This window comes from Silurus meridionalis, chromosome 8, assembly GCF_014805685.1.
Source record: "Silurus meridionalis isolate SWU-2019-XX chromosome 8, ASM1480568v1, whole genome shotgun sequence".
NCBI lineage: Eukaryota > Metazoa > Chordata > Actinopteri > Siluriformes > Siluridae > Silurus > Silurus meridionalis.
Window position 1 is genome coordinate 4,692,743 of NC_060891.1, and position 24,866 is coordinate 4,717,608.

General features: G+C 38.1%; 1 protein-coding gene and 1 long non-coding RNA gene across 8 annotated transcripts in view; both read left to right on the forward strand.

Moving 5' to 3' along the window:
• The window catches only part of LOC124390162 (gephyrin-like), a 36,848-nt gene extending 19,672 nt beyond the window's left edge, over nucleotides 1-17,176 (forward strand). For 4 of the 7 annotated variants that reach the window (XM_046855938.1, XM_046855935.1, XM_046855937.1 and 1 more), the window contains 13 exons: nucleotides 624-761; nucleotides 1,532-1,624; nucleotides 1,711-1,766; nucleotides 1,873-1,992; nucleotides 2,111-2,169; nucleotides 2,250-2,403; nucleotides 2,509-2,630; nucleotides 3,399-3,486; nucleotides 5,779-5,852; nucleotides 5,941-6,005; nucleotides 16,065-16,168; nucleotides 16,267-16,363; nucleotides 16,446-17,176. In XM_046855938.1, coding sequence (XP_046711894.1) covers nucleotides 624-761; nucleotides 1,532-1,624; nucleotides 1,711-1,766; nucleotides 1,873-1,992; nucleotides 2,111-2,169; nucleotides 2,250-2,403; nucleotides 2,509-2,630; nucleotides 3,399-3,486; nucleotides 5,779-5,852; nucleotides 5,941-6,005; nucleotides 16,065-16,168; nucleotides 16,267-16,363; nucleotides 16,446-16,579 — 1,304 coding nt within the window. In that variant the 3' untranslated portion in view covers nucleotides 16,580-17,176. Of the gene's footprint in view, nucleotides 1-623; nucleotides 762-1,531; nucleotides 1,625-1,710; nucleotides 1,767-1,872; nucleotides 1,993-2,110; nucleotides 2,170-2,249; nucleotides 2,404-2,508; nucleotides 2,631-3,398; nucleotides 3,487-5,778; nucleotides 5,853-5,940; nucleotides 6,006-11,818; nucleotides 11,927-12,430; nucleotides 12,455-16,064; nucleotides 16,169-16,266; nucleotides 16,364-16,445 lie in introns of all 7 variants that reach the window. The other 3 variants (XM_046855933.1, XM_046855931.1, XM_046855932.1) reach the window with 1 other exon arrangement.
• Nucleotides 17,177-23,766: 6,590 nt separating this feature from the next.
• Nucleotides 23,767-24,634, forward strand: LOC124390548. The gene is made up of 2 exons (XR_006926763.1): nucleotides 23,767-23,830; nucleotides 23,907-24,634. It is a non-coding gene; the product is annotated as an uncharacterized LOC124390548 (long non-coding RNA).
• Nucleotides 24,635-24,866: the final 232 nt, after the last annotated feature.

The window sequence follows — 24,866 nt, forward strand, 5'->3', positions numbered from 1 at the left end:
GTCACAGCAAACACTCGGTTTTAATTGGTCGGAGGTCGGGCCTTTAAAAATTAATCATTACGTTGTATTCTTTGGCAAATTAGTGTGATATAAGTGGAATCACATGCTCCAGACACTTACACTCCCTGCCGTTATATGAAAATCCTGGGAACCAGTGACATTTTTAATAGAGGTCATTTAGTTTTTGATGATTAATCGGTATCAATAGTTGATTGCTGGAACAAAAATCCATACTGATAGTTTTTCCGGGCTGCATTATATAGTTCAAGAGTGGCCTCTAGAGGCAAATCACTGACACCATGTGCTGTTAATTTAAAGTAGCTTTTTTTTATTCATTTTGGATGCAACTATTTTAACTATTTCCTCAGTATCAAATAATTAATATATTGATATTTCATTTAGCACTATTTTTATTAGTGTTTTATTTATATATATATATATATATATATATATATATATATATATATATATATATATATATATATATATATATATTTATCTCTGATGTACCTTGTTTATTTATTTGGCGTGTTACTTTTTGTTTCAGTTTGAGTTATAAAATTTCTAGTGCATGTGTGTTTGTGTGCAAACCTTACACTAACTTTTATGTCCCTCTCTTTTAGGTCATAGTGCAGTAGACATTACAAAAGTGGCCCGAAGACACCGCATGTCCCCATTCCCTCTGACCTCCATGGACAAGGCCTTTATCACTGTGCTGGAGATGACTCCTGTTCTTGGTACTGAGATCATCAACTATAGAGGTAAAATGCACACCAAACTAGGGTTCATACTGCAGTTCGTTCTTCTATCGATCACACTGATTTGTGTCCAGCACAATCTAAAAATTTCATTAAAAATCACTCACCATGGCATCCATTTGAAGCATAAGATTGGTATGTGCTTTTTGAAAATTTGTATGCAATTGTCTACCTCTAAATTTGTGGTAACAGTTTGGGAAAGAACTAGAGGTCGACCGATTCACCAGCTAATTAATCGGCACCGAGAGATAATGGCTGGAACTATTGGCAAAAATCCATACTGATAGTTTTTCCGGGTTGCGTTATACAGTATGAGAGCAGCCTCTAGAGGTGACTTACTGACTCATTTTGCATTTTTATTTGGAGTGTTTGTTACAATCTTTTACATTCCTTAATATTTATTAATATGATTAATAGATTGATCTTTATTTTATTTAGCAAATTATCATGATTTAGTACTGTATTTTTGTAATTAAGGTCAGTACTATTTTACATGGATTGTTATGTTGTTGTTTTTTTAATCCAGTATACATTTTAAAAACAATACATGTGAATATATTATAGTGGAGAGCTTGAAAGTGATTTCTTTTGGGAATGAGATGTTAAATAATTGTGTGTGGGCATGTGTATAAATGGCCATTGTTAACTCCACCCCTAATCTGGTTCTAATCACTCCACACTGAGAAGTGCTGCAGGTGTTTTATTTGCATATGAGGTGTTCTACTCATCTACAGTTGTGTTTTTATCGATTGACATTCGTTGTCGTTTTACAGACGGAATGGGTCGTGTTTTAGCTCAGGATGTCTACGCCAAAGACAATCTGCCTCCTTTCCCGGCCTCGGTGAAAGATGGCTATGCCGTCCGAGGTGAGAGTTTCGGTTCCACTACTAAGACGTCTCAGTTTGCTTCTTTTAAAGTTTTTATTCTGGAACCTCTTTTCTTTGTTTGTAAGCTGCTGATGGGCCAGGAGATCGATTTCTCATCGGGGAGTCCCAGGCTGGGGAACAGGTGAGCAAATTTTACAGTGCTTGTGAACATAGACACATGCAGTCTGCATAGTTGTTCATTTTGTACAAAGATTGCTGACTGTGTGAGTGTGTGTGTGTGTGTGTAGCCTACTCGCACAGTAATGCCGGGCCAGGTGATGAGGGTGACTACAGGAGCTCCTATCCCTTGTGGTGCAGATGCTGTAGTGCAGGTGGAGGATACAGAGTTACTGCGAGAGTCTGAAGATGTGAGTCCGGCCCTCATTTTTTAAAACCACCCAATTTTTACTCTGTTTTCCATGAAACCCTGTCATATTTTATTTTTTATTATCTGATATTAAAGCATTCCCATGTTGCTGTTTTTAGGGCACAGAGGAACTGGAGGTGCGGATTCGGGTGCAAGCGCGCCCAGGCCAGGATATCAGGTCCGAGAAAATTCCATTCTTCCTGTTTCACTTTTTTTACCTTTCACTTGCATTTGCGTAAACTTTGTGCTCACACGCAGGCCGATTGGTCACGATATAAAGCGCGGTGAATGTGTGCTGGCTAAAGGAACACACATGGGGCCGTCTGAAATCGGCCTGCTGGCCACTGTGGGAATCACAGAGGTGGAGGTGCACAAGTTTCCAGTCGTGGCAGTCATGTCCACTGGCAATGAAGTGAGTACATCAATGTTTTACACCTATTTTTTTTTTGGTTGTTGTGTGTCTTACTTTAGTGCAGTGCACCGTTCCAATCACTAGTGGTGTTAATGTGTTGTGTAGTTGCTGAATCCGGAAGATGACCTCCACCCAGGAAAGATCAGGGACAGTAACCGCTCCACACTACTGGCTACCATCCAAGAGCATGGCTACCCTACCATTAACCTTGGAATTGTTGGAGACAAGTATATTTGTCTATGTTTCAGTCTTTGCTGCATTAGAAACTATACTCAACATAGCCCATGAAATCAAAATGTTCTTGTAAATGTTTTAAAGTAATTATAGTGTTTTAAATTACGTAATCCATCAGGACACTAAAGGGAACTTTTGCTGTGTTTCCGCACCGACGGTTTTAATTGGCGGATGTGTGCATCATGGAGGATTTTGGTGTTTGGTGCATCAGTAAAACAAATGTTGAATGATTTTAAAAAGATTTTGGGAGGAGTTTATTTTATTTATTTTCTATCAGAGGAAAGAAATGACAAGAATAAATGTGTGTTGCGCTGAAGGTTTTAATTTTGCCCCTTTTATATTTATTTAATTATATTTTAAATAAAAATGCTCGAACAGAAATGCTAATTAAATTAGTGCCGTTAAAATGAATTTGCTTTGAAGAATTAATAACATGTTTATCAATATAATCATTTTCAGTAGTTTTTCAGTGCAATATTGTAGTTTGGCACATTTGTTAATTTCTTATTATTTCACTTGACCAGAGTGTTTAATGCAGAAAAAAAACAATTGCCCTAATTTTCTTTTTTTGTTCTAACTCCTTAGTTCTAACTCCTTAGAACTTTCTGCAATAGAGGGCACAATTGATCAGAATTTAGTCAAGTGGGAGGGATTGTGATTTGGGAAAAAAAAACAGTTCACTTTATTGTGAATATGGCTTTATGGAAACGAATGAAAATATGAAAGTGTAGTCATTGTGTGTGTCTTTGTTTCCCTCGCAGCCCAGATGACCTGTTGAATGCCCTGAACGAGGGAATAAGTCATGCAGATGTCATTGTCACATCTGGAGGAGTGTCTATGGGAGAGAAGGTGAGGGGGTGTTTATTAGAGTTAACGTTCTGTTTCCGAGTAAACCTTATAAATAAATATAGACCACTTTCTAAAAATCAGAAATTTTACACGGTGGAGTCAAACGTTTTCGAGTGCTAACGGTGCTAACAGCAAGTTAGAATTTTGGGCCGATCTGCCCCAGAGACGACGGCGACGCTGCAACAAATCGATCGGGGTGTTCCGAGCTGCACGCGCTCTTCAAGAGTAAAAGAATCAGTCAATCACAGGGGTATTAGTAAAACCTGGTACTGATGTAGGTGCAGTCAGCATTCCCATTCATCCTAAAAGCATTTAGTAGGGTTGAGGGCAGAGCTCTATAGCAGGCGACTCAAGATCTTCCACTCCAACCCGCAGGTCTTCATGGATCTGGCTTTGTGCACAGGTGCATAGTCACGGAACAGGTTTGGGTCTCGTAGATCAAGGAAAGTCGTAACTGTTTAGGGAAGAGCTACATATGGCTGGAAAAGCCAGAACTTTGGTCCATATCATATGTGTGGTCTGATGATAAGGTGGAATATGATGCTATATGAGATTTCCATTCACTTCCGATTGTACTGTTAGAACGTTTATTCAGGCGAAACTCAATATGGATTGTACAGGGTACAACGTACCAATCTGACAGTACATCAGCAATGATGAATTGTCTTTTCAAGCTTTTGCTTTTAACATCAATAGGAAATTCTGCCTTCAAGGGAAGAATTTCCTATTGATGTTAAAAGCAAAAGCTTGAACATGCTTGAAAAGACAATTTATTATGGCTGATGTACTTTCAAACCCAGTATGAAATTATATGAATGTATAAATTTTCTGCCCCATATCTTGGAATATTATGATTATTGTAATGCTGATAAAATTCAAGATTTTGGGGCAGAAAATGTATACATTTATATAATTTCATAGTTAATTAATAGCATGAGAAGTGGCTTTTTTCTTTTCAGCATGATTACAAATGTGATGTTCATTTCATACAATAGTTCAATAAACAAGAAATGAATATTAAGAGACTTGCATTTTACGTTGGCCCCATAAACTACCAGCAAAAATGTCACTGTTTTGCGTCTCTGAGAAATAGTGAGTCATTGCCATTGAACCGAATCATTTAAACTCCCCAATTAACCGTGACTTACTGGCGTTTTTTATTTCATATTTGAAGTACACTATATTTCCAAAAGTATTGGGTCACCTGTTCTTTCCCTGCTATGTGTTTTTTCCAAAACTGTTACCACAAACCTGAAGGCACACAATTGTACAGGACGTCTTTAGATGCCCCATAATAAAAATTTGCATTCACTTGAACTTGGAAACCTAAAACCTGTTCCATCATGGCAATGCCCCTGTGCACAAAGTGAGCTCTTTGAAGATCTGGTTTACATGCTTTGGAGAGAAAGATCTTAAATGGCCTGCTATACAGCTCTGATTTCATCTCTACTTAACACCTTTGGGATGAATTGAAACGCTGACTGCACCCCAGGCCTCCTCACCTCACCTACATCAGTACCTGCCTTTCGTAATACCCTTGTGGCTGATGAGCACAAATATCCATAAGCACACTCCAAAATCTAGTGGACCATCTTCCCAGAAGAGTTGAGGGAGTTATAAGGGCAAGTTGGGACTGAATGTAAAATGCTAAAAATCACATACCGTACTTATGACCATGTGACCCAATACTTTTGGAAATATAGTGTCTTCTCTCTCTTTTTTTTTTTTTTTTTTTTAAATATATAATAAAAAAAAATATCAGTATTCAATGTTTTGTTTGAAATATCATGCAAATGATGCATTTGTAACTGCAGGTTAAAGCATTACATGTCCCTCTGAGCCGCATTAAAAGTGTGTAAATACATCGAGATGCTACTTCAGATGCAGCTTCTGTTTCCACTGCATTGCAAAGATGAATTTTGATTTCAATTGATACGGATTTCTTTTGCTCTGTAACAGTCAAAATGAACATAATGATGGTAAAAACATTTCAAAAAGTAAAAATCAGTTTCAACATATTGGAAAAGATTCATCTTTGTCACTGCAGTAAACTGACCATCACACAGAATATTGAAAATGTCTAAAGTTTTAGGTGGTCCACAGTAGTCTTTAAGGTATCAGCCCAATAACACACTCGGCAAAATATCGTCTAAATATCCTTATTGATAAAACCCAATAAAAATATTAAGATCTTTTCGATCCTCATATCGCACATCTCTACACAATAGTAAATATTATTATCAGTATCAATTATGTATCAGTGTTTTCTTTTTTTTTATCTTTCTCCATCAGGATTACTTGAAACAGGTTCTGGACATCGACCTCCATGCCCAAATCCACTTTGGTCGAGTGTTTATGAAGCCAGGGTGAGAACAAGAGAAACAAATCCGCAATGGCAAGATTCCACGAAGCATATGCCTTTTTATAAGGTCACACACTCTGTTTTCTTTTTAGTTTTCCCACTACATTCGCCACCGTGGACATCAATGGCACAAGGAAGCTCATCTTCGCTCTGCCAGGTATGCGCTCATTTACCGATCGATGTGAAGTTTGTAAGTAAAGTGTGCAGTTTCAGTGTCTTAGCCATGGCTTTAATGTAAATACTCGTTGAAAAAATCTAAAACTGAGTTCCGAAAGTAATCAGTCATTTCTTACAGTTTTCTACACTGGACACTGATAAGCTTGATGTTTCCTCACACACAAAAAAATCCATAATTAAATGCAGAGACAGTTTTCTCAAATTTGAATCAATCCACAAGACTATAAACGTATTACTTTGCCGGCAACTATTAAAGCTTTTAGTTTTATTGAGGCCGATAGTACAAGTGTGAATTTGTGATGATCTCGCATTCCTATTGGCTCTGTCAGGCTCAGGATTGTATCGTACACAATTAACAATGATGAACATGTAGCAGGGCTCCAGACAAAAAATCAGTTAAGGAGCTACTGGCTCCTGTGAGGAAAAACAAAAGTTGCCAAATGATCTTTTTAATTGCCACACAATTTTAAAAATGTAATTTTAATTGTGCCATTATGCTAATTTATGCGCCATTATGTGATCGAGGATTTTTTGATGCTTTTGACTATCCATCTCTTCGCAATTTCTGCGAAAAGCTGCAAAACATTTTCTGCGTCTCATGGTCATACCTCATTAATAAAATCTCTCGAATCTAAGAGGTTTTCAAATGTCTTTTGGCACTTTATTTTTTTTTGTTTTACTGACTGACATAGAAAGATGGTCCTCATTGTCTCTGTCGTTTTCCCTCTCACCAACGCTGGCACAACTGCAGCCTGCTTTTTTACTAACATGTTTTCATCAGCAGAAGTGTTGGACTGAGATGGAGAACGTTTGAAAAAGTCTGATATTTTTAGTTATTTTTAGTAATTATGCATTAGGCCATTCCTCACAGAACATGCACATAAAAAGTCATAACGTGTAAACTTATATGGTCTCAGGTGATCCAGGCAAAAATATTACTCGCAAATTAATATTTTTGGTCGACCATTTTAGTCGCAGTCTGGAGCCCTGTGTAGGTACTTACTAGAGGTCCATGTATGTTCTTCTTAAGTCTTATTACTCTCTATTAACCCTAGTGGACACAATAAATGGTCTGAATACTTGGCTAAATGAAAGATTTCAGTTTTTAATATTTATCACATTTCTTGTTTTTGCTTTTACATTATGGGTTTTTTCATGTGTGGATTGTTGTTATGGAAATGAAAAGAACCGAATTGAATCTATAGCACACAAGTTATGGGGTCTAAATTCTTTCTAAAGTCAACATGTATACAATACTATGCAACCGTCATAGACTCGAGAAATGCTGTAACACTAAGACGCCTTCCAAACGTTTCTCCAATGCTGCACAGTCAACACCGGTGTGAAAGATCTACACTTTTATAAACGTTTCCATAGTCTGTGGTGAATAATTCCATTATAAGGTGCCTTTGAGGTTTTATTGAAATGTTATTTGCTCAGATTTATTTGATTTTTATTCATTTTCCATTTTATTTTTTATTTTTTAAGGCTCTTGGTAAATAGAATGTAGACCACTTTAGAAACATGTCCAGAATTACTGACAAGGGAAAACACTTTTCTTTTGTTGCTTCAAGTGGACAGTTTGTGAATCAACTCAGTATGTTGACTTTTCTGAATTGTTTTTAAATTTGGACCTTCTCCATACTGTGCAGCACACAATTCTTCAGAATGTGTGTTAGAATTTGTTTTTGATTTTTATGACCTCCCTTCAATTGAGCCGCGCTGTGCGTGATGACTAGACGTCTCCACTTTGGTCTAATGAGTCCAACAATATTGTTTCAGAAATTGTATTTGTTTAGGTTCCATTTTGCAAGTCATAGGGCCGTATTCTATTCAGATTTAACGAAAGCTAGGATTTACAATGTGGAGACAGACTTGACATCAATTTCTTGCTTCTTGTTCAAACCTAAACTTTTTTGCAAATCTATAATGAATATTTCAAATACTATCTCGAATTATGTAAAATATTGGTTCGAAAGAGGCAGATGTAGAGGATAAGGGTGTGTGTGACCCCTAATGGAAGCCGAAAGTAGTAGTATTGTGTAAAATAGGTGTTCTTTTATTCAGCTCCACTCCAGTTACGTATTCTGTTCCATAAAAAGTCTTTACAGTATCAGCAAAGATATTTAATCAATAATACGTATTGACTCCTTGTTGTCATAACTATAGTTACTACAATAAGTACACCAAAGGCACCTTATCTCGATATTGACCCGCTGTTTCTGTGTTTCACAGGAAGTCCTCCACAGCTAGCATTGTGTTTTTGTCTGTACTGTGGTCTCAATAATGTGATAAAATACCTTCTGTACTGACTGGGGGTGTAACGGTACATGTATTCGTACCAAGATTTTTCGGTGCAGGGCTTTCAGTTCGGTACACAAGTGTACCAAACGCAATCCTTTTTACGTGTGGAACATAGTTAAAATCTGGGTTCCCTCATTGACATATAAAGCGGCGGACCGCCAGTTTGTTTAGTCTCCTACTCGCACTTTGAACACATTTTTTCAGGTATTTTTTAACATACACAACAATGGCAGGGGTATAAATAAATAAATTAAAAACCACTACAGTTAGCGCAGTGTCACTCTGCAAATGAGATTTGTTTTGCGCATGCATGAAAAAGCTAAAGAATCCATAGTGCTAGCGAACCCGCTAACCACAAAGTTCTTTTTATTCAGCTTCTCATTTCACTGCAAGATGTATCCTGCACATCTCTTTGTCTTCCTTTCTATTTACAGATGTCACACCAAGTACCTTCATAGCTATCTCCCTTATCACTTCTGCACTAGTTGACCAATCATCCAGCACCTCTTCACCACCACGAGCTCTTTCTGACCTCTTCCCTGAATCTCACACTACAGTCTTCCTACTTCAGTTTCCACCTTCCACCAACTTCTTCTTTTTTCAGTTCTCGCTCTCCTCTCTTCTTCTTCAGCCATCCCACAGACCACCATTCGATTCTGTCTTGCTACACTGTGCCCTACCAACACCTTACAGTCTCTTTCAAGTGGCATCGTCTACATAGAACATAGTCCAACTGTGTGCACCTTTCTCCACTCTTATGTCACTCTATGCTCCTCCTTCTTCAAATAAGTATTTACCACTGCCATTTCCATTCTTTTAACAAAATCTATCACCATCTACATTCCTCTTTATAAGACCATACCTACCAATCACCTCATCATCACCTCTGTTCACTTTATATACATGCCCATTAGAATCTGGCCCAATCACCAATTGTTCAGATTGTACACCTTCTACCACTTCATCCAACTCACAATTTTTCCTTCTCCTCCATCTCACAGCCGACTTGTGGAGCATAAGCACTGATAACATTTATCATCACGCCTTCAACTTCCAGCTTCACAATCATCACTCTATCAGAAACTCTCTTCACCTTCACTACACTCTTACTGTACTCTTCCTTCAGAATCACCCCTACACCATTTCTCTTCCATCCACGCCATGATAGAACAGTTTAAATCCACCTCCAATGTTCCTGGCCCTACTCCCTTTCCACTTGGTCTCCGGAAAACACAACATATCTACCTTTCTCCTCTCCATCATATCAGCTCCCTCTCTCTCTTTACCAGTCATAGTACCAACATTTAAAGTGCCCACTCTAACCTCCACCCTCCTACACTCATTTTCCTGCTGTCTCTGTAGACGTTTTCCTCCTCTCCTTCTCCTCCTTCGGCCAACAGTAGCCCAATTTCCACCAGTACCCTGTTGGTTAACAATACGTGTGGCGTTTGTTGGTAACCCGGGCCTCGACCGATCCGGTATGGAATTCTGGTTTGTGATCCGCATATTTGATTTGGCAAGTGTTTTACGCTGGATGCCCTTCCTAACGCAACCCTCCCCATTTATCCGGGCTTGGGACCGGCACTAAGAGTGCACTGGCTTGTGCAACACTAATGGCTGTGTTCCATTTGTTATATTTTATTTAATCAATTAAATTTGTGACAAATTAATTACTCATTTTAATAGTGTATTGCGTTCATTTGATTTATTCTATTTTTATAAAATATTATTATTATTTTGTATATTATTTAACCAAGCAGGCAATTTGTTTCAAATTGTTTCATATGTTGAAATGCTGATCACAAATATGAACAATAATAATAAGAAGAAATGACAATCAATTTTATGTTTTGCGTTCCTTCCCCCTAACCGTACAAAAGTTAACCGAACCATGACTTTAAAACCGAGGAAATTTTGTGTACCGTTACACCCTTAGTGTTGACATCAATCTATTGTGAAATTTAATTCTGCTATAAAATCTGGAAATCGCCAATGTTTTAGTGATCAAAGATGCAGAAGAAAATAAGGATCTAAGACAAAATTTGTATTTAAAAAAAAAGAGTAAAAGAACATATATTTGTTCATTGTTGTATGTCTGTAATTGTGTATGTACATGTATATTGATCAGCCATAATATTAAAGCCGCTGATAGCTGAGTGGATTATCTCATTATCCTGGCACATGCAAAAGACTGGGATTTACTGTGAAGTCAGTTCTTGAAGTTTTGGAGGCTGAACACGCGTAAGAGTCCAAGGAACTTTGAAATTATCCAAATTGTGACATCTAGACGACTGGGTCAGGGCGTCTCCACTATGTGGAGGAATACGTCAATATTATTCTCAGTATTAGGTTGGTTTTAATAACTGCTATAATAACTGCTAATTATCGCTGTATGTACAGTACATATATATTCATATTTAAAATCCTGTCATTTTAGCAAGTGTGTGTGTGGACCTTTCTTTATCCATTGTGTATAGGTGGGGGGGAGGTTACTGAACGTTTTTGAGTATGAAAATGATGCAAACACATGAAGTAGTTTTCAGTTTCTTCCAAATGAAAGCATATGGGAGATACAGAGATTTGTAGAAACCATGTAAAGGTTAAATATGAGGTGGTATCAAAAAGTTTCAAGACTAGCATGCCACAGATCTGGTCACTTTCAGCAAATTTCAGTTGCTATAAAATCTGCCAGTAGAACTCTCTATTGACAGTCTGGCCCTTAGCGATTAATTCTCGATGTTTAATGCCACGAATGTCGGAAAAAGATGATTAGCATGCAGACCTGCCTCTGCTTTTATGGTCGTGGAGGTGATTGGCTTAGACTGTGAAGATCTCCGGCGATCATCATGCACAATTTGCCGAATAGTTTTGACGTTTTCAAGGTTTAAGCTCGAGAAAAAGTCTTCCTGTGATGTTCTTCCGCTCTTGAAGCGCCCGTGGCACTCAAAACACCTCGAACGACTCGCTGCAGCATCGCCGTAAACTTGCCGAATCATGTCTAACGTCTCAGTGGTAGATTTGCCCAGTTTCACGCAGAATTTTGGGTTTATTCTTTGTTTGAACCATGGTAACTCACGTAACCAAAATAGCACCGGTTGCACAGCTCCCCGTCTACACAGGAAGATGTCTTTTGGCACACTGTCTTATAAAGTTCGGTGCTACCTGTGACTGTGTATGCACTCTTGTGCTGCCATCTGTTGGTGTGTTACAAAACTAGTCTCGAAACTTTTTGATACCACCGCGTACTATATATAATTTATATATATCCATACAAGACCTCCAAATGTACTTTTTCTTATTATAATTAGCACAGCCCTTCCCGTAATCACATCAATCTAAGCCCTCTTCCTTTCTTCGCCTCTTTTTGCCTGGCAGCTTTTATTGACCATTCATTGGCCAGTTCTTGTAGTTTTCCTTCTCTGTCTGTGCCACTCTCGCCCAGGCAGACATTGGTGACTGGCATTTGTTTCTATATGCCCCCTGTCAAAGGTAATTTCACCTACAGAGACACAGGCACAGGGGTGACTCTACTTGAGGCCATGCCCTTGAGCGACAGCGAGGCAAGCAGGCTTCCTGTATCTCCTCCCCCGCGCAGAAGTAAGGACCTGCCCATTTGCACCCCCCTGCTCAGAAAACGGAAATACAGTATACAACAATCTGAAAACCAAAAGAAAATGCAAAATTGGCGTGCACTAGAAATCGAAATTTCCAATGTCGCATTTTTAAGGTTGAACCGTTTTTCTACATGTAGCTTAAATAATATTGGTGTATTCTGGTTTGCTGCTGTTTGGAGTAGTCACGGTAAACTGAGACCGAACAGAAAAAAAACGAACTTGCTGTTTTGTTGTGTTATATTTTTTGTGTTCTGTTTTCTGAGAGTGAAGCTTTTGGTAGCAAGTCTGTGATTGTGTAGTGGTGTTGCAGTTTGTGTCAGTTTTGTGTTGCTATGTTGTAATTGCCAGTAGTCTGCCATGCTTTATGATCTACAGCTGCTGTATATCTGGAACTTTACTGTCCTCTCCTCTTCTCTTTCCTTCTTCCTCTGTCTTCTCTTTTCTTCTCCTCTTTTTTTTTCTGTTCTCCTCTCCTTTCCTTAAACAGCTTTGTACAAAGGTGTTCCTGAGGGTAATGATTTCACACCTTGAACACTCTCACCCACCACTCCACTTAATTCTGGGCGCTCACATAATCTAGTTCTCTATCCACCAAACCTGCAAACGTACAATCAATTCCAGAATTATTGGCACTCGTGGAAAAAATGATTTTCAAAACTGATTATGATTATTTGTGATAATTAACCAGGAAGACACACATGGGTTTTCTAATTCTCACCCACTTTTTCCTTATGAGATCCATATGAGAACTTTTGATATTTTGTTTCTGAAGTTTTTGGCGAATGCAAATCATTCTTTACATACGCAAGGGCCAGCACATATCTAGGGGTACTTCAGAGAGAATCAAGTTAATGATGGAGAGTTTATTTTTATGTATTTTGCTTATGCAGCTGGGCACCCCACAGGATTTGGTCTGGGTAAACAGGCCATAATTCTCCTGAGGAAAAGTAACCTCTATGCCCTATATGATCAGCTTTCAGGCTGCCAGGTCTGTCTTGTTCTTATGCAAAAGAGTGATAATTACGACTCTAGATAATGGAGGTAGGATTTGCCGATTTTGCCAATTGATCAACATCGATAGTTGACTGCAAGAACTATCGACTACCATATCCATAGTTTGTCCGGGTTGCTGTTGTTATTCAGTGCAATAGCAGCATCTAGAGGCAAATCACTACCGATATGTGCTGTTTGTTTTGACAAACTAGACTGCGTGCTGTACCTCATTCATGTTAGATCACAGTGCATTAACAGTTAAACGATAACATGAACATTTTATTAATTGAAAAAATGTTTAAGAAAATGCTGAAATTAACAAATTAATAATACAATGGTAAACAAGGGTTAAGCATTGCACATAAATCCAAACAGCCATGTTTAAAATGACCAACTTTAAATTTCTTAACAAAGTCCAGAGCATTGAAATTACATTTATTTTTAATTTGTAGTTGAAAAGTTCAGCAATATTTTTCATGGTTTGTTTTTTTTGTTGTTGTTGTTTTTGTTTTTAATCCAGTATCTATTTTAAAAACTATCGGTTGATTAATTGGTTATCGTTAAGTATGATCTAACCTAGCTATCAGTATCTAAATTCACTATCGCTCGACCTCTGGAAATAATTTATTGGAAAGAAAATACTTCCTATTTACTGTTGAACATGGTAAAACATCTGTGTTGTGGAATCCTTGAGGTCTAGTTTTGTTTAATTGGTGGCTGAAAGGAGGGGCATTGAGTAGATTTTAGCAGGCATTTCACACAGCTAGTCTTCAGCTATCATTACAAAATCTTTAGTATGTTCATCAGGGGGCTCTTTATTGTTTTGTATATATTGGAAAGATCTACTTACAGTGTATTTGCAGCCATTAGAACCAGTGGAAAAATAAGTAAAATTTGGCAAACTGATCTGAGAGGATCTAATGAACATTCTGCCAAGGCTCAAGTGTCACCGTTGGGTTAACTTTTGGCCCGATTCAAAATTAGAGGTTGACCGATTCATCGTTTTTGCAGATTAATCACCACTGATGGTTGATTGCTGGAATTGATGGCTATTAGCAAAAATCCATACGAATAGTTTTTCCGGGTCGCATTTTACAGCTTATTGTTTTACTGTTTGCAATTTATTTGAAGTGCCTTTTTTAATTATTTTTATTATCATTCATTTTATTATTAATTTTGGATGTAACTGTTATTATTTATTTGGAGTGTTACTTTTTCTTTCAGTTTGAATGCATGTCTTTTATTTTCCTCAGTATTTATTCAAATCATTCATATATTCATATTTATTTTATTTAGCACATTTAAATGATTGAGTACTGTATTTTTATTTTTGTAATAAAGTTCAGTACTATTTCATATGTTTTTTTTTTTTTTTTTTTCCAGAATCCATTTTAAAAACTCGGTTAATTAATCAGTTATCAATAAGTGCGATCCAACCTAGCTATCGGTAAACCTCTAGCCACCACCATGCTGCACTATTGGGATAGTAATCATATGGCGATCTGCTTTTTATTGGAACACACCTACCTTTTGGTATTGATTTTATCAAACCATGTTTGTCACATGGACTGGGGTGATTTATTTGGGCTTTTCTGAATGAAAGGGCTTCCATCTAGCCATTCTACCCCATCACCTAAATATATAAAGAATGATAGATCTTAAACAGCGTATTTAGTTTTATATTTATAAACATAGATTTTGCCATGAATAGCCATACAAGCTGGCATGGCGGTAAGAAAAAAGACAGTTGTGCTTAATTTCTGCACTCGTTGGCATTGGGCTTTATGGTGTTCTATAGTGGAGAAACAGATGATGATTTCTCAGGGTTGATTAGAATCATTACACTAATGGCAATGCTGTATAATAACAAAAACCTTCCATTTCAACAGTGTGTGTAGACTTCGAATAATCTGTAGTGCACGAAGGAACGGTAGTCTTTTCATTAATTTATTCTCCAGAAGACTCCAGGAATGCTGTGAAGTTTGATGTGAAGGGAATGAACAAAATGATTCATGCATGAGGCTGTACAAAGTACTAAATGCATGGGTGCCAATAATTTTGATGTGGTTTTGTCTAATGATATACAGTGCCTTGCAAAAGTATAGAACCCACTTAAGAGTCATCAGATATATCATCATCATCTTCCAGGCTCTGCCTGCTTAGGCCAGGGGTCCCAAAACGTTTTTCTTTGAGAGCCACATAATTGTTCCTTTCTTTAATGGTGGTCCGGGTCGGTCTGTAACAGAAAATCACATGGGCCGGAGTGACTATCAGTATTATTGTGAAGATTATATTAGGATTTTAAATAATGCTAGATTAGTTTATTTTATTATACACCATACAGACAAATGATTGTTACTTTTAAAGAGATATATAACCTATTAAAATAATGAAATCTTCTCATATTCATTGCTATTGAAATCAAAACATTTGCTTACTTATGCCTCACTTAAGCACTCACTTATAGAGGTGGGTTTTACTGATATCGATATCTAGGTTGGATCGTACTTTATTATAACCGATCAATCATCCGATAAAAAACTAAACATACATAACACTCCATGTAAAGTATACTGAACTTTATTACAAAAAAAAACAGTACTGAATCACGAAAATGTAATTTTATTATTATAATTATATAAATACACAGCCACAGAGAGAACAGCAATCACCAGCAAGCAAAGGTGCACCAGGGAACAATATCAAGAGCTTTGCAAAGAAAAAAAGCTGTTCTGAACCTTATCATAGTGAATCTGATGACTTTTAAGGCATTTTTTTTCTGTTTGTTTGTTTGTTTGCCAGACATGGTATCGAGATATATTTCTATACAACTGAAATCAAAGTAATTAGATTTGAATTCTGATTAAACACACAGGGCTTGATTTTTGCCAGTATTTCTGTAGCTCACTATAAATCTTGTCCAACATAGGAATTGCAGGTTCTTCCCCCTGCCCCAGATCATTTCCCTTATACACACACACACACACACACACACACACACACACACACACACACACACACACACACACACACACACACACACAAAACATCTCCACAAAAGAAACAGCAGGTGGTTTAACTTTCCCCGTTTTTGACTTCACCGTCTCTCCTCCTTTTCCCCCCCTCAGGTAACCCAGTGTCAGCAGTTGTCACCTGCAATCTCTTTGTTATTCCTGCACTGAGAAAAATGCAGGGCATCCTGGACCCAAGGCCAACAATCATCAAAGCCAGGGTATGCACTTGCTCTCATAAAGCGCTGCCACTTTTTGAAAGAAGACATATTTTGTCTTGCATTGTCATTTCATCCGTTTTTCGGTCTTCTCTCCATAGCTGTCCTGTGACGTTAAGCTGGACCCGCGTCCGGAGTACCACCGCTGTGTACTGACCTGGCATCATCAGGAACCCCTGCCTTGGGCACAGAGTACAGGTATCCGTGAATTCCTGCGTCATTTTTGTGGTGATGTTTTTTTCACACTTGACGTTGCGTCTTTTTTTTTCTTTCCGCACAGGAAATCAAATGAGTAGTCGCCTAATGAGCATGCGCAGTGCCAACGGCCTTCTGATGTTGCCTCCTAAGACAGAGCAATACGTGGAGCTGCACAAAGGCGAGGTGGTGGACGTGATGGTCATAGGGCGGCTATGATGAAATCAAAGCAGAAAAGAGAAATGTGGTGCATGTCCACATATCATTTATTATATTGTAATATGCAACGGCACAGTTATTTTTGATTTTTTTTTTTTCCCCCCTATTTGGACAAAAGTTACCGAAGTATTCTCATCGCAAACGATCAAATCATGTCAATGGAAATGTTGTGTTGGGGGAACAAAAAAGCCTGGTGTTGTATGCGTTCACACAACGCAACATAACATTTAAAAGCATCTTTGCAGACGTTCCAGCAGCTCATTTCATTTCGGTTTCATGGTTGACTCATAGAAAACATTCTTCCTGTCCTTTTGATCAGTTTTCTGGGTAACGAAACCCCCATTGTCTCCACTTGTTAATAATGGCTTTCTCAGTGTTTCATGGCACAGCTATTGTAAAATATTGCAACTTTCGTCATCCCTTACACACTTTGTAAAGGATAATTCGATCCATTTTCTAAGAGCGCGTACCCACCTGTCCCACTAGATTATTGCAATAATTGTTCTTTTTTTTTTCCTAATATATTTCTATTTGAATTTTCCAATTTGTTTTGGCTGCTAAATTACATTAATGATGGAAATATAAAAACACGATTCATCTTGGTTTTATTGTTCATTACAGCAACGTTAAAAGATTATCAGTGCTGTGGGCAGATCATGGCAGAAGGTTTGGCAGCCGGCCAAATGCGCTTTTGCCAGATGTTCCCGTTCCAGATTGAGCCCGAAACCCATTCATTCTTTTGCGAAGGTTTTCCCGTACATCTTGGAACGTGGTGGTGGGTATTTGCCGATCCAACCTCCAGAGGATTAGTGCTAATGGGAGGGAAGGCCTGGGGAATTCTAGTTCATCGCAAAGTGTTCGAGGAGGTTGAGGAGCCCTGCGTGTATAAAGAATACGTTTGGGCTCGTTAGTTCAGTGAAGCTAAATTGTAACGTTAGAATTTTTACTTGAAATCTTTCAACTTATCCACAGTTTTGGAAAGAACCACATATTATGATAGGGTGTCCAAATCAGGTGTCATTTCTTACATGCACTATATGGGCAAAAGTACTAAATTTTCCCCAAACTTCCCACAAAGTTAAAGGCAAACTTGTATTCGGGCATCTTTGAATGCAGTAGCCTTTTCCCTTCATTTCCACTAGGAGACCCAAACCTGTGCATTCTCCATTAAGATATGCTTTAGATGGATTGGAGCAAAAGATCTCCTGCTATAGAGCTCTGACTTCAACCCTCGGGGATGAATTAGAACGCTGATCGCACCCCAGGCCTCCTCACCTCGCCTACATCAGTAGCTGACTTTACCAACGCCCTTTCGTCTAATTGAGCACAAATCTCCACTTCTAGTGGAACATCATCTCAAGAGAGTGGAGGTCACTTTAACCGCAAATGGGGAGTAAATGTGGAATGGGCTGCTCAAAAAGCACATAATCTCATGGCCAGGTGTCTACAAACTACACACAAACAACAGCCTCTATACTTTAAGCATTGTAACCCACAAATATCCTGGAAATATTTTTTTGTTTTTGGGTCTATTTTTTTAATTCTTATATTATGTAATTGATATGAAACATGTCTCTCTCTCTCTGATCATCCCTTTACGGTCACATCTGATCTTATAACCGCTATTTCCGGCACGATCACGCGTCCCAGAGCGCAAGTCGTCTCAAACCGGTTCCAGTAAAAATCGCGATGAGGTCACTGGCTTCCGCAGTCACCAGATCTGAGTAGAGAACGTTTGCGATGTGGTGGAACTGGAGATTTCGCAACATAAACGTGAACAAAATCTCAAAAAAACATTTGTGAAATATTTGCAATGAGGAATTGAGGCAGTTCTGAGTGCAATGGTGGAATTCTACTGTGGTATTGTTTGTGTGTATATACATACATACATACTTGTTTTGGGGTGGGGGGGTTTGCACACACACAAGAGTTATGACGACATTTTAGTGCCGTGTAAAAAAATAAATAAAAATTTAAGTCATAGCAGTACGAGAATAACAGCGTATATTCGCAAAATATTCCGACTTTATTCTCGTAATCTTAGATTTCTTTTTTCTTATTATTTATAAATATAAAATAAAAAAATTTACGTAGCATTAATACCACGTCAAAGAATAGCTATTAAGTGAGAAAACAATTTATTTTTTATTTTTTAACCCTGGATGATGAACTTGTTAAGCCTGTAGATATAATTCTCATAGACAGGGCAAATTTTAACAAATATAAACACACACTCACACGGTGTGTTCCAAGTGCCTAAAGTGATCAAGATTTTGGCCTTTTGCAATTAGATTGTTCTAGTTAGAAGCCGTTTCTAACATTTCTCAATTTACTAAGCATTTGATATCAAATGATTCCGAATGAATCAATAATTGCTACCTATTTTAGGTCAATTTAAAACGAGAGAAATTGTCGCTCAGAGACTTTCGATTTTATTTCGCCACACCTGTACCGAGAAAGCTGGATTAGCGATCACATTGCTGTTGGAACAGACGTGATAGAGGATGAAAAGGACCCGCGCATCAGTTTCTAGTTCTATTAGTTATTTACGACACCATTCTATAAGTCATAATTCCCAGACGTTCTTTTCCAAGCAAAAGGAAATCGGAATTATATGGAACTTCTGACCAGCAGCGTGTTTTATTTCTTCTAGATTTGCATGTGCGCCAGTAAATTGTTACGGATCTTCAAACTATATTGAATACAGGACAATCTGTTGAGGAGGAAAAAAATCAATAAAATATCCAACACCACCTGGGCCTGTGTGAAAAAGTATTTGCCTCGTCAAAACTAAATTTGTCATTGGCTGCCATTGGATAAGACACCCAGGTATATTGTGGAATAAAAGAATCACCTGAAAAGACTTTAAGAGGCTAAAAGGCATCCAAGCAGCACAAAATGGCCCAGTCGCAAGAACATTATTGAGGTTACAAAGTTAGTTCTATTACTAAGACTCTTTTACTTGTGTGATATACAGCCAGTGTTCATACTGTAAGTCTTGATTTTTTTTTTTTTTAACTGACTCAATTTTTCCTTCGTATACCAACACAATTTGGAATGTGTTTCCAAAAAATTGCATTAACTCTTCAGCTTGATCCATTTATTCATTTATTTTTAGGGCTAATCATCTTAGCCTTAAAAGTCTTTCTGACCTTGAGTGTATTCAGTGGTTGGCATCTTCCACATTAGTCATGAACTAAAGGGGAAACTATGGAAGTTCTATGATGCCATGCATTCAATTTCTTAAAATTTTTTCTTGTTTTCCTGGTGATGACCACGTTATTTTCTTGTGATCTCGGCGTAACAAACGCTTTTATCGTGATCTTGACATTAAAGTTGTTTTCTCATTACCACGACATAACTTGTGTTTTTGTGATATCGACTTTTTTTTTTTTTCTTTTCAAAACGAGATTCAAAACGCTAGGGAGATCACGAGAATAATGATATTCGAGATCAAGAGAAAACAACCGGCTACCACAGCGGATCATCCATGTCAAGATCACGGGTAAAAATATAAATTAAAAATTAAAAAATTTATAAATATATATATATATATATATATATATATATATATATATATATATATATATATATATATTATAATGCATGGCCTCTTAGGACTTTCCTAAGAAACGTACGTTTCTGATTAGTTTTGAGTCTGAGAAAATGGACGGACTGTGTAAAAAGGGTAGTAATTCTTGATCCATGCAACAACTCTATTAAATCGTAATCAATTCCATTTCAGATCCATTCAGGTGGCTTCCAAAAGGTGAGGTTGATGAGATACTGATGAACCTCACTGTAAATGCTCCTTATATATTATGTTCAGAGACCTCATCTTGTCCTTGTCTGGTATTTTTAGGAATAAGCCAAGGACAACATATCCATATTATTATTCCACAAATAATGCAAACTTAGCAGAAATGCTATGTGGGGAGAGGGGACTTACAGGAGCTCACAAAAGTAAGTACACCCTCATTACAACTTTTTGAATGGCCCTTCCGAGTGAAAACCATCTTGTAAAACCTCTGTATGACCCTGGATACTGTACTGTACCTCAGTTTCAGGGTGTTAGCGATCTTCTTATAGCCTGGGCCATCTTTGTGGAGAGCAACAATTCTAATTCTCAAATCCTCAGATAGTCTTTGGCCATGAGGTGCCATGTTGAACATCCAGCGGTCATTGAGAGAATTGTCCGCAAAGCAAGATACACGAATTCGTTTGGTGCTGTCAAGCAGACAAAAACATGAAGATGACGAATTGGACGTGTGGCCTTGCATGTTTAAGCGGCATACAGCTGTTATCGCTTAGGGTGTACTCACGTTTGTTGCCAGCTGTTTAGACAGTGATGGCTGTATGTTGGACAGTAAAAAATACTCTAAAATATATCCAAGTTTCATTTCTATAGTATTGTCCCTTGAGAAGATCTACTAAAGCGGTTGCTGGAATACGAGGGGTGCACTCACTTTTGGGACGCAAATCCAATCACAGTCTGGTTAAGTTTCGTCGAGATGCAAAATCACGCTACGATTTCCTCAAGGTGGACTTCTGCCTTTACTATACACTGTATGCTTTATGGTATATCGAAGCTGCACAAAACCACTGTGTTTATGGCACAATTCCAAAAGCCCAGATTACTGAGGAGGTTTTGTGTTTCTGAAATCTGAAAAAATGTGTGGGGGGGGTGCTACTGAGCGATGCAGACCTTTTTCCAAAGTCAGAAACCGATGTTTTTATCCTCTTACTGTGAATTTATTCTGTCTAGTATGCCTTCATAATCAAATCTCACTCCTGTGGTTCCTTAAATCCTGATTCAGCAAATCAGTTGATTCTGTGTATTTTTGAGTTCTGGATTAATAGGGTCGGGTGGTCGGGCCTATATTTTGGGCTCCCCAGGTTGAGAAACTCCCTTAACTCATTTTGACTCGCTCTTGGAAGCTTGTAAGGCTGGAAATGTATTCGTTTGGCTTTAAAAAGAGGATGCAGCTTATTTAAGAGCTGACAGTGTTTTTACAGAAATACACAAAAATGTACAGTCAAATATGCTAATGATGTGTGTATATATAGTATGTGACAAACACTCTGGAAATATTGAAGCAATGAGGAGAAAATCCCTGTACGATAAAAAAAAAAAAGGTTTTCTGTAAGGATATTAAAACTTATAATTAAAATCATTATGTAAAAAATGTGTGTCAGTTCCTCTTTTTAAAATAAACTTTGTGAGGTGGCTGAACTACCGGTCTTTTGTTTCTAAATGTGTTTTCACTCGGTTCTGTTGTTACAGTGTAAATAAAATGCCAGTACATGGCAGAAGACCCTTTTTGCACCCCGCGGCTCACTATAGTTATAGAGACGTGGTAGTGTTCAGGAAGGACAGAAATGAAGGAGGATGGGACAGGAACAAACCGAGGGAAGTAAGGAAGGGAGGATGGAGTCAAAGAAAGAAAGAGGGAGTGAGGGAAGGTAGGGAAGAAAGAAATGGTGGTGGAAACAAGAGGGCGGGATGGTAAGGAAGGGAGAAGAGAGAGAAAGGAGTAAAGAAAAAGATGGAGGGAGGGATGGAAAGAAAGAGGGAGTGAGGGAAGGTAGGAAAAAGAAAGGGAGGGATGGAAGGGAAGGAAGAAATAGAGGAAAGAGGGAGAAAGGAAGAAACAAAAGTTGGAGGAAGAGAGAGAAAGAAATAGAAAGAAAGAAAGTGGGGAGTGAGGAAAGGTAGGGAGGAAATAAAAGAAAAATTTTTCAACAGTGTGTGTAGACTTCGAATAATCTGTAGTGCACGAAGGAACGGTAGTCTTTTCATTAATTTATTCTCCAGAAGACTCCAGGAATGCTGTGAAGTTTGATGTGAAGGGAATGAACAAAATGATTCATGCATGAGGCTGTACAAAGTACTAAATGCATGGGTGCCAATAATTTTGATGTGGTTTTGTCTAATGATATACAGTGCCTTGCAAAAGTATAGAACCCACTTAAGAGTCATCAGATATATCATCATCATCTTCCAGGCTCTGCCTGCTTAGGCCAGGGGTCCCAAAACGTTTTTCTTTGAGAGCCACATAATTGTTCCTTTCTTTAATGGTGGTCCGGGTCGGTCTGTAACAGAAAATCACATGGGCCGGAGTGACTATCAGTATTATTGTGAAGATTGTATTAGGATTTTAAATAATGCTAGATTAGTTTATTTTATTATACACCATACAGACAAATGATCGTTACTTTTAAAGAGATATATAACCTATTAAAATAATGAAATCTTCTCATATTCATTGCTATTGAAATCAAAACATTTGCTTACTTATGCCTCACTTAAGCACTCACTTATAGAGGTGGGTTTTACTGATATCGATATCTAGGTTGGATCGTACTTTATTATAACCGATCAATCATCCGATAAAAAACTAAACATACATAACACTCCATGTAAAGTATACTGAACTTTATTACAAAAAAAAACAGTACTGAATCACGAAAATGTAATTTTATTATTATAATTATATAAATACACAGCCACAGAGAGAACAGCAATCACCAGCAAGCAAAGGTGCACCAGGAACAATATCAAGAGCTTTGCAAAGAAAAAAAGCTGTTCTGAACCTTATCATAGTGAATCTGATGACTTTTAAGGCATTTTTTTTCTGTTTGTTTGTTTGTTTGCCAGACATGGTATCGAGATATATTTCTATACAACTGAAATCAAAGTAATTCGATTTGAATTCTGATTAAACACACAGGGCTTGATTTTTGCCAGTATTTCTGTAGCTCACTATAAATCTTGTCCAACATAGGAATTGCAGGTTCTTCCCCCTGCCCCAGATCATTTCCCTTATACACACACACACACACACACACACACACACACACACACACACACAAAAACATCTCCACAAAAGAAACAGCAGGTGGTTTAACTTTCCCCGTTTTTGACTTCACCGTCTCTCCTCCTTTTCCCCCCCTCAGGTAACCCAGTGTCAGCAGTTGTCACCTGCAATCTCTTTGTTATTCCTGCACTGAGAAAAATGCAGGGCATCCTGGACCCAAGGCCAACAATCATCAAAGCCAGGGTATGCACTTGCTCTCATAAAGCGCTGCCACTTTTTGAAAGAAGACATATTTTGTCTTGCATTGTCATTTCATCCGTTTTGGTCTTCTCTCCATAGCTGTCCTGTGACGTTAAGCTGGACCCGTCCGAGTACCACCGCTGTGTACTGACCTGGCATCATCAGGAACCCCTGCCTTGGGCACAGAGTACAGGTATCCGTGAATTCCTGCGTCATTTTGTGGTGATGTTTTTCACACTTGACGTTGCGTCTTTTTTCTTTCCGCACAGGAAATCAAATGAGTAGTCGCCTAATGAGCATGCGCAGTGCCAACGGCCTTCTGATGTTGCCTCCTAAGACAGAGCAATACGTGGAGCTGCACAAAGGCGAGGTGGTGGACGTGATGGTCATAGGGCGGCTATGATGAAATCAAAGCAGAAAAGAGAAATGTGGTGCATGTCCACATATCATTTATTATATTGTAATATGCAACGGCACAGTTATTTTTGATTTTTTTTTTTTCCCCCCTATTTGGACAAAAGTTACCGAAGTATTCTCATCGCAAACGATCAAATCATGTCAATGGAAATGTTGTGTTGGGGGAACAAAAAAGCCTGGTGTTGTATGCGTTCACACAACGCAACATAACATTTAAAAGCATCTTTGCAGACGTTCCAGCAGCTCATTTCATTTCGGTTTCATGGTTGACTCATAGAAAACATTCTTCCTGTCCTTTTGATCAGTTTTCTGGGTAACGAAACCCCCATTGTCTCCACTTGTTAATAATGGCTTTCTCAGTGTTTCATGGCACAGCTATTGTAAAATATTGCAACTTTCGGCATCCCTTACACACTTTGTAAAGGATAATTCGATCCATTTTCTAAGAGCGCGTACCCACCTGTCCCACTAGATTATTGCAATAATTGTTCTTTTTTTTTTTTTTTCCCTAATATATTTCTATTTGAATTTTCCAATTTGTTTTGGCTGCTAAATTACATTAATGATGAAAATATAAAAACACGATTCATCTTGGTTTTATTGTTCATTACAGCAACGTTAAAAGATTATCAGTGCTGTGGGCAGAACATGGCAGAAGGTTTGGCAGCCGGCCAAATGCGCTTTTGCCAGATGTTCCTGTTCCAGATTGAGCCCGAAACCCATTCATTCTTTTGCGAAGGCTTTCCCGTACATCTTGGAACGTGGTGGTGGGTATTTGCCGATCCAACCTCCAGAGGATTAGTGCTAATGGG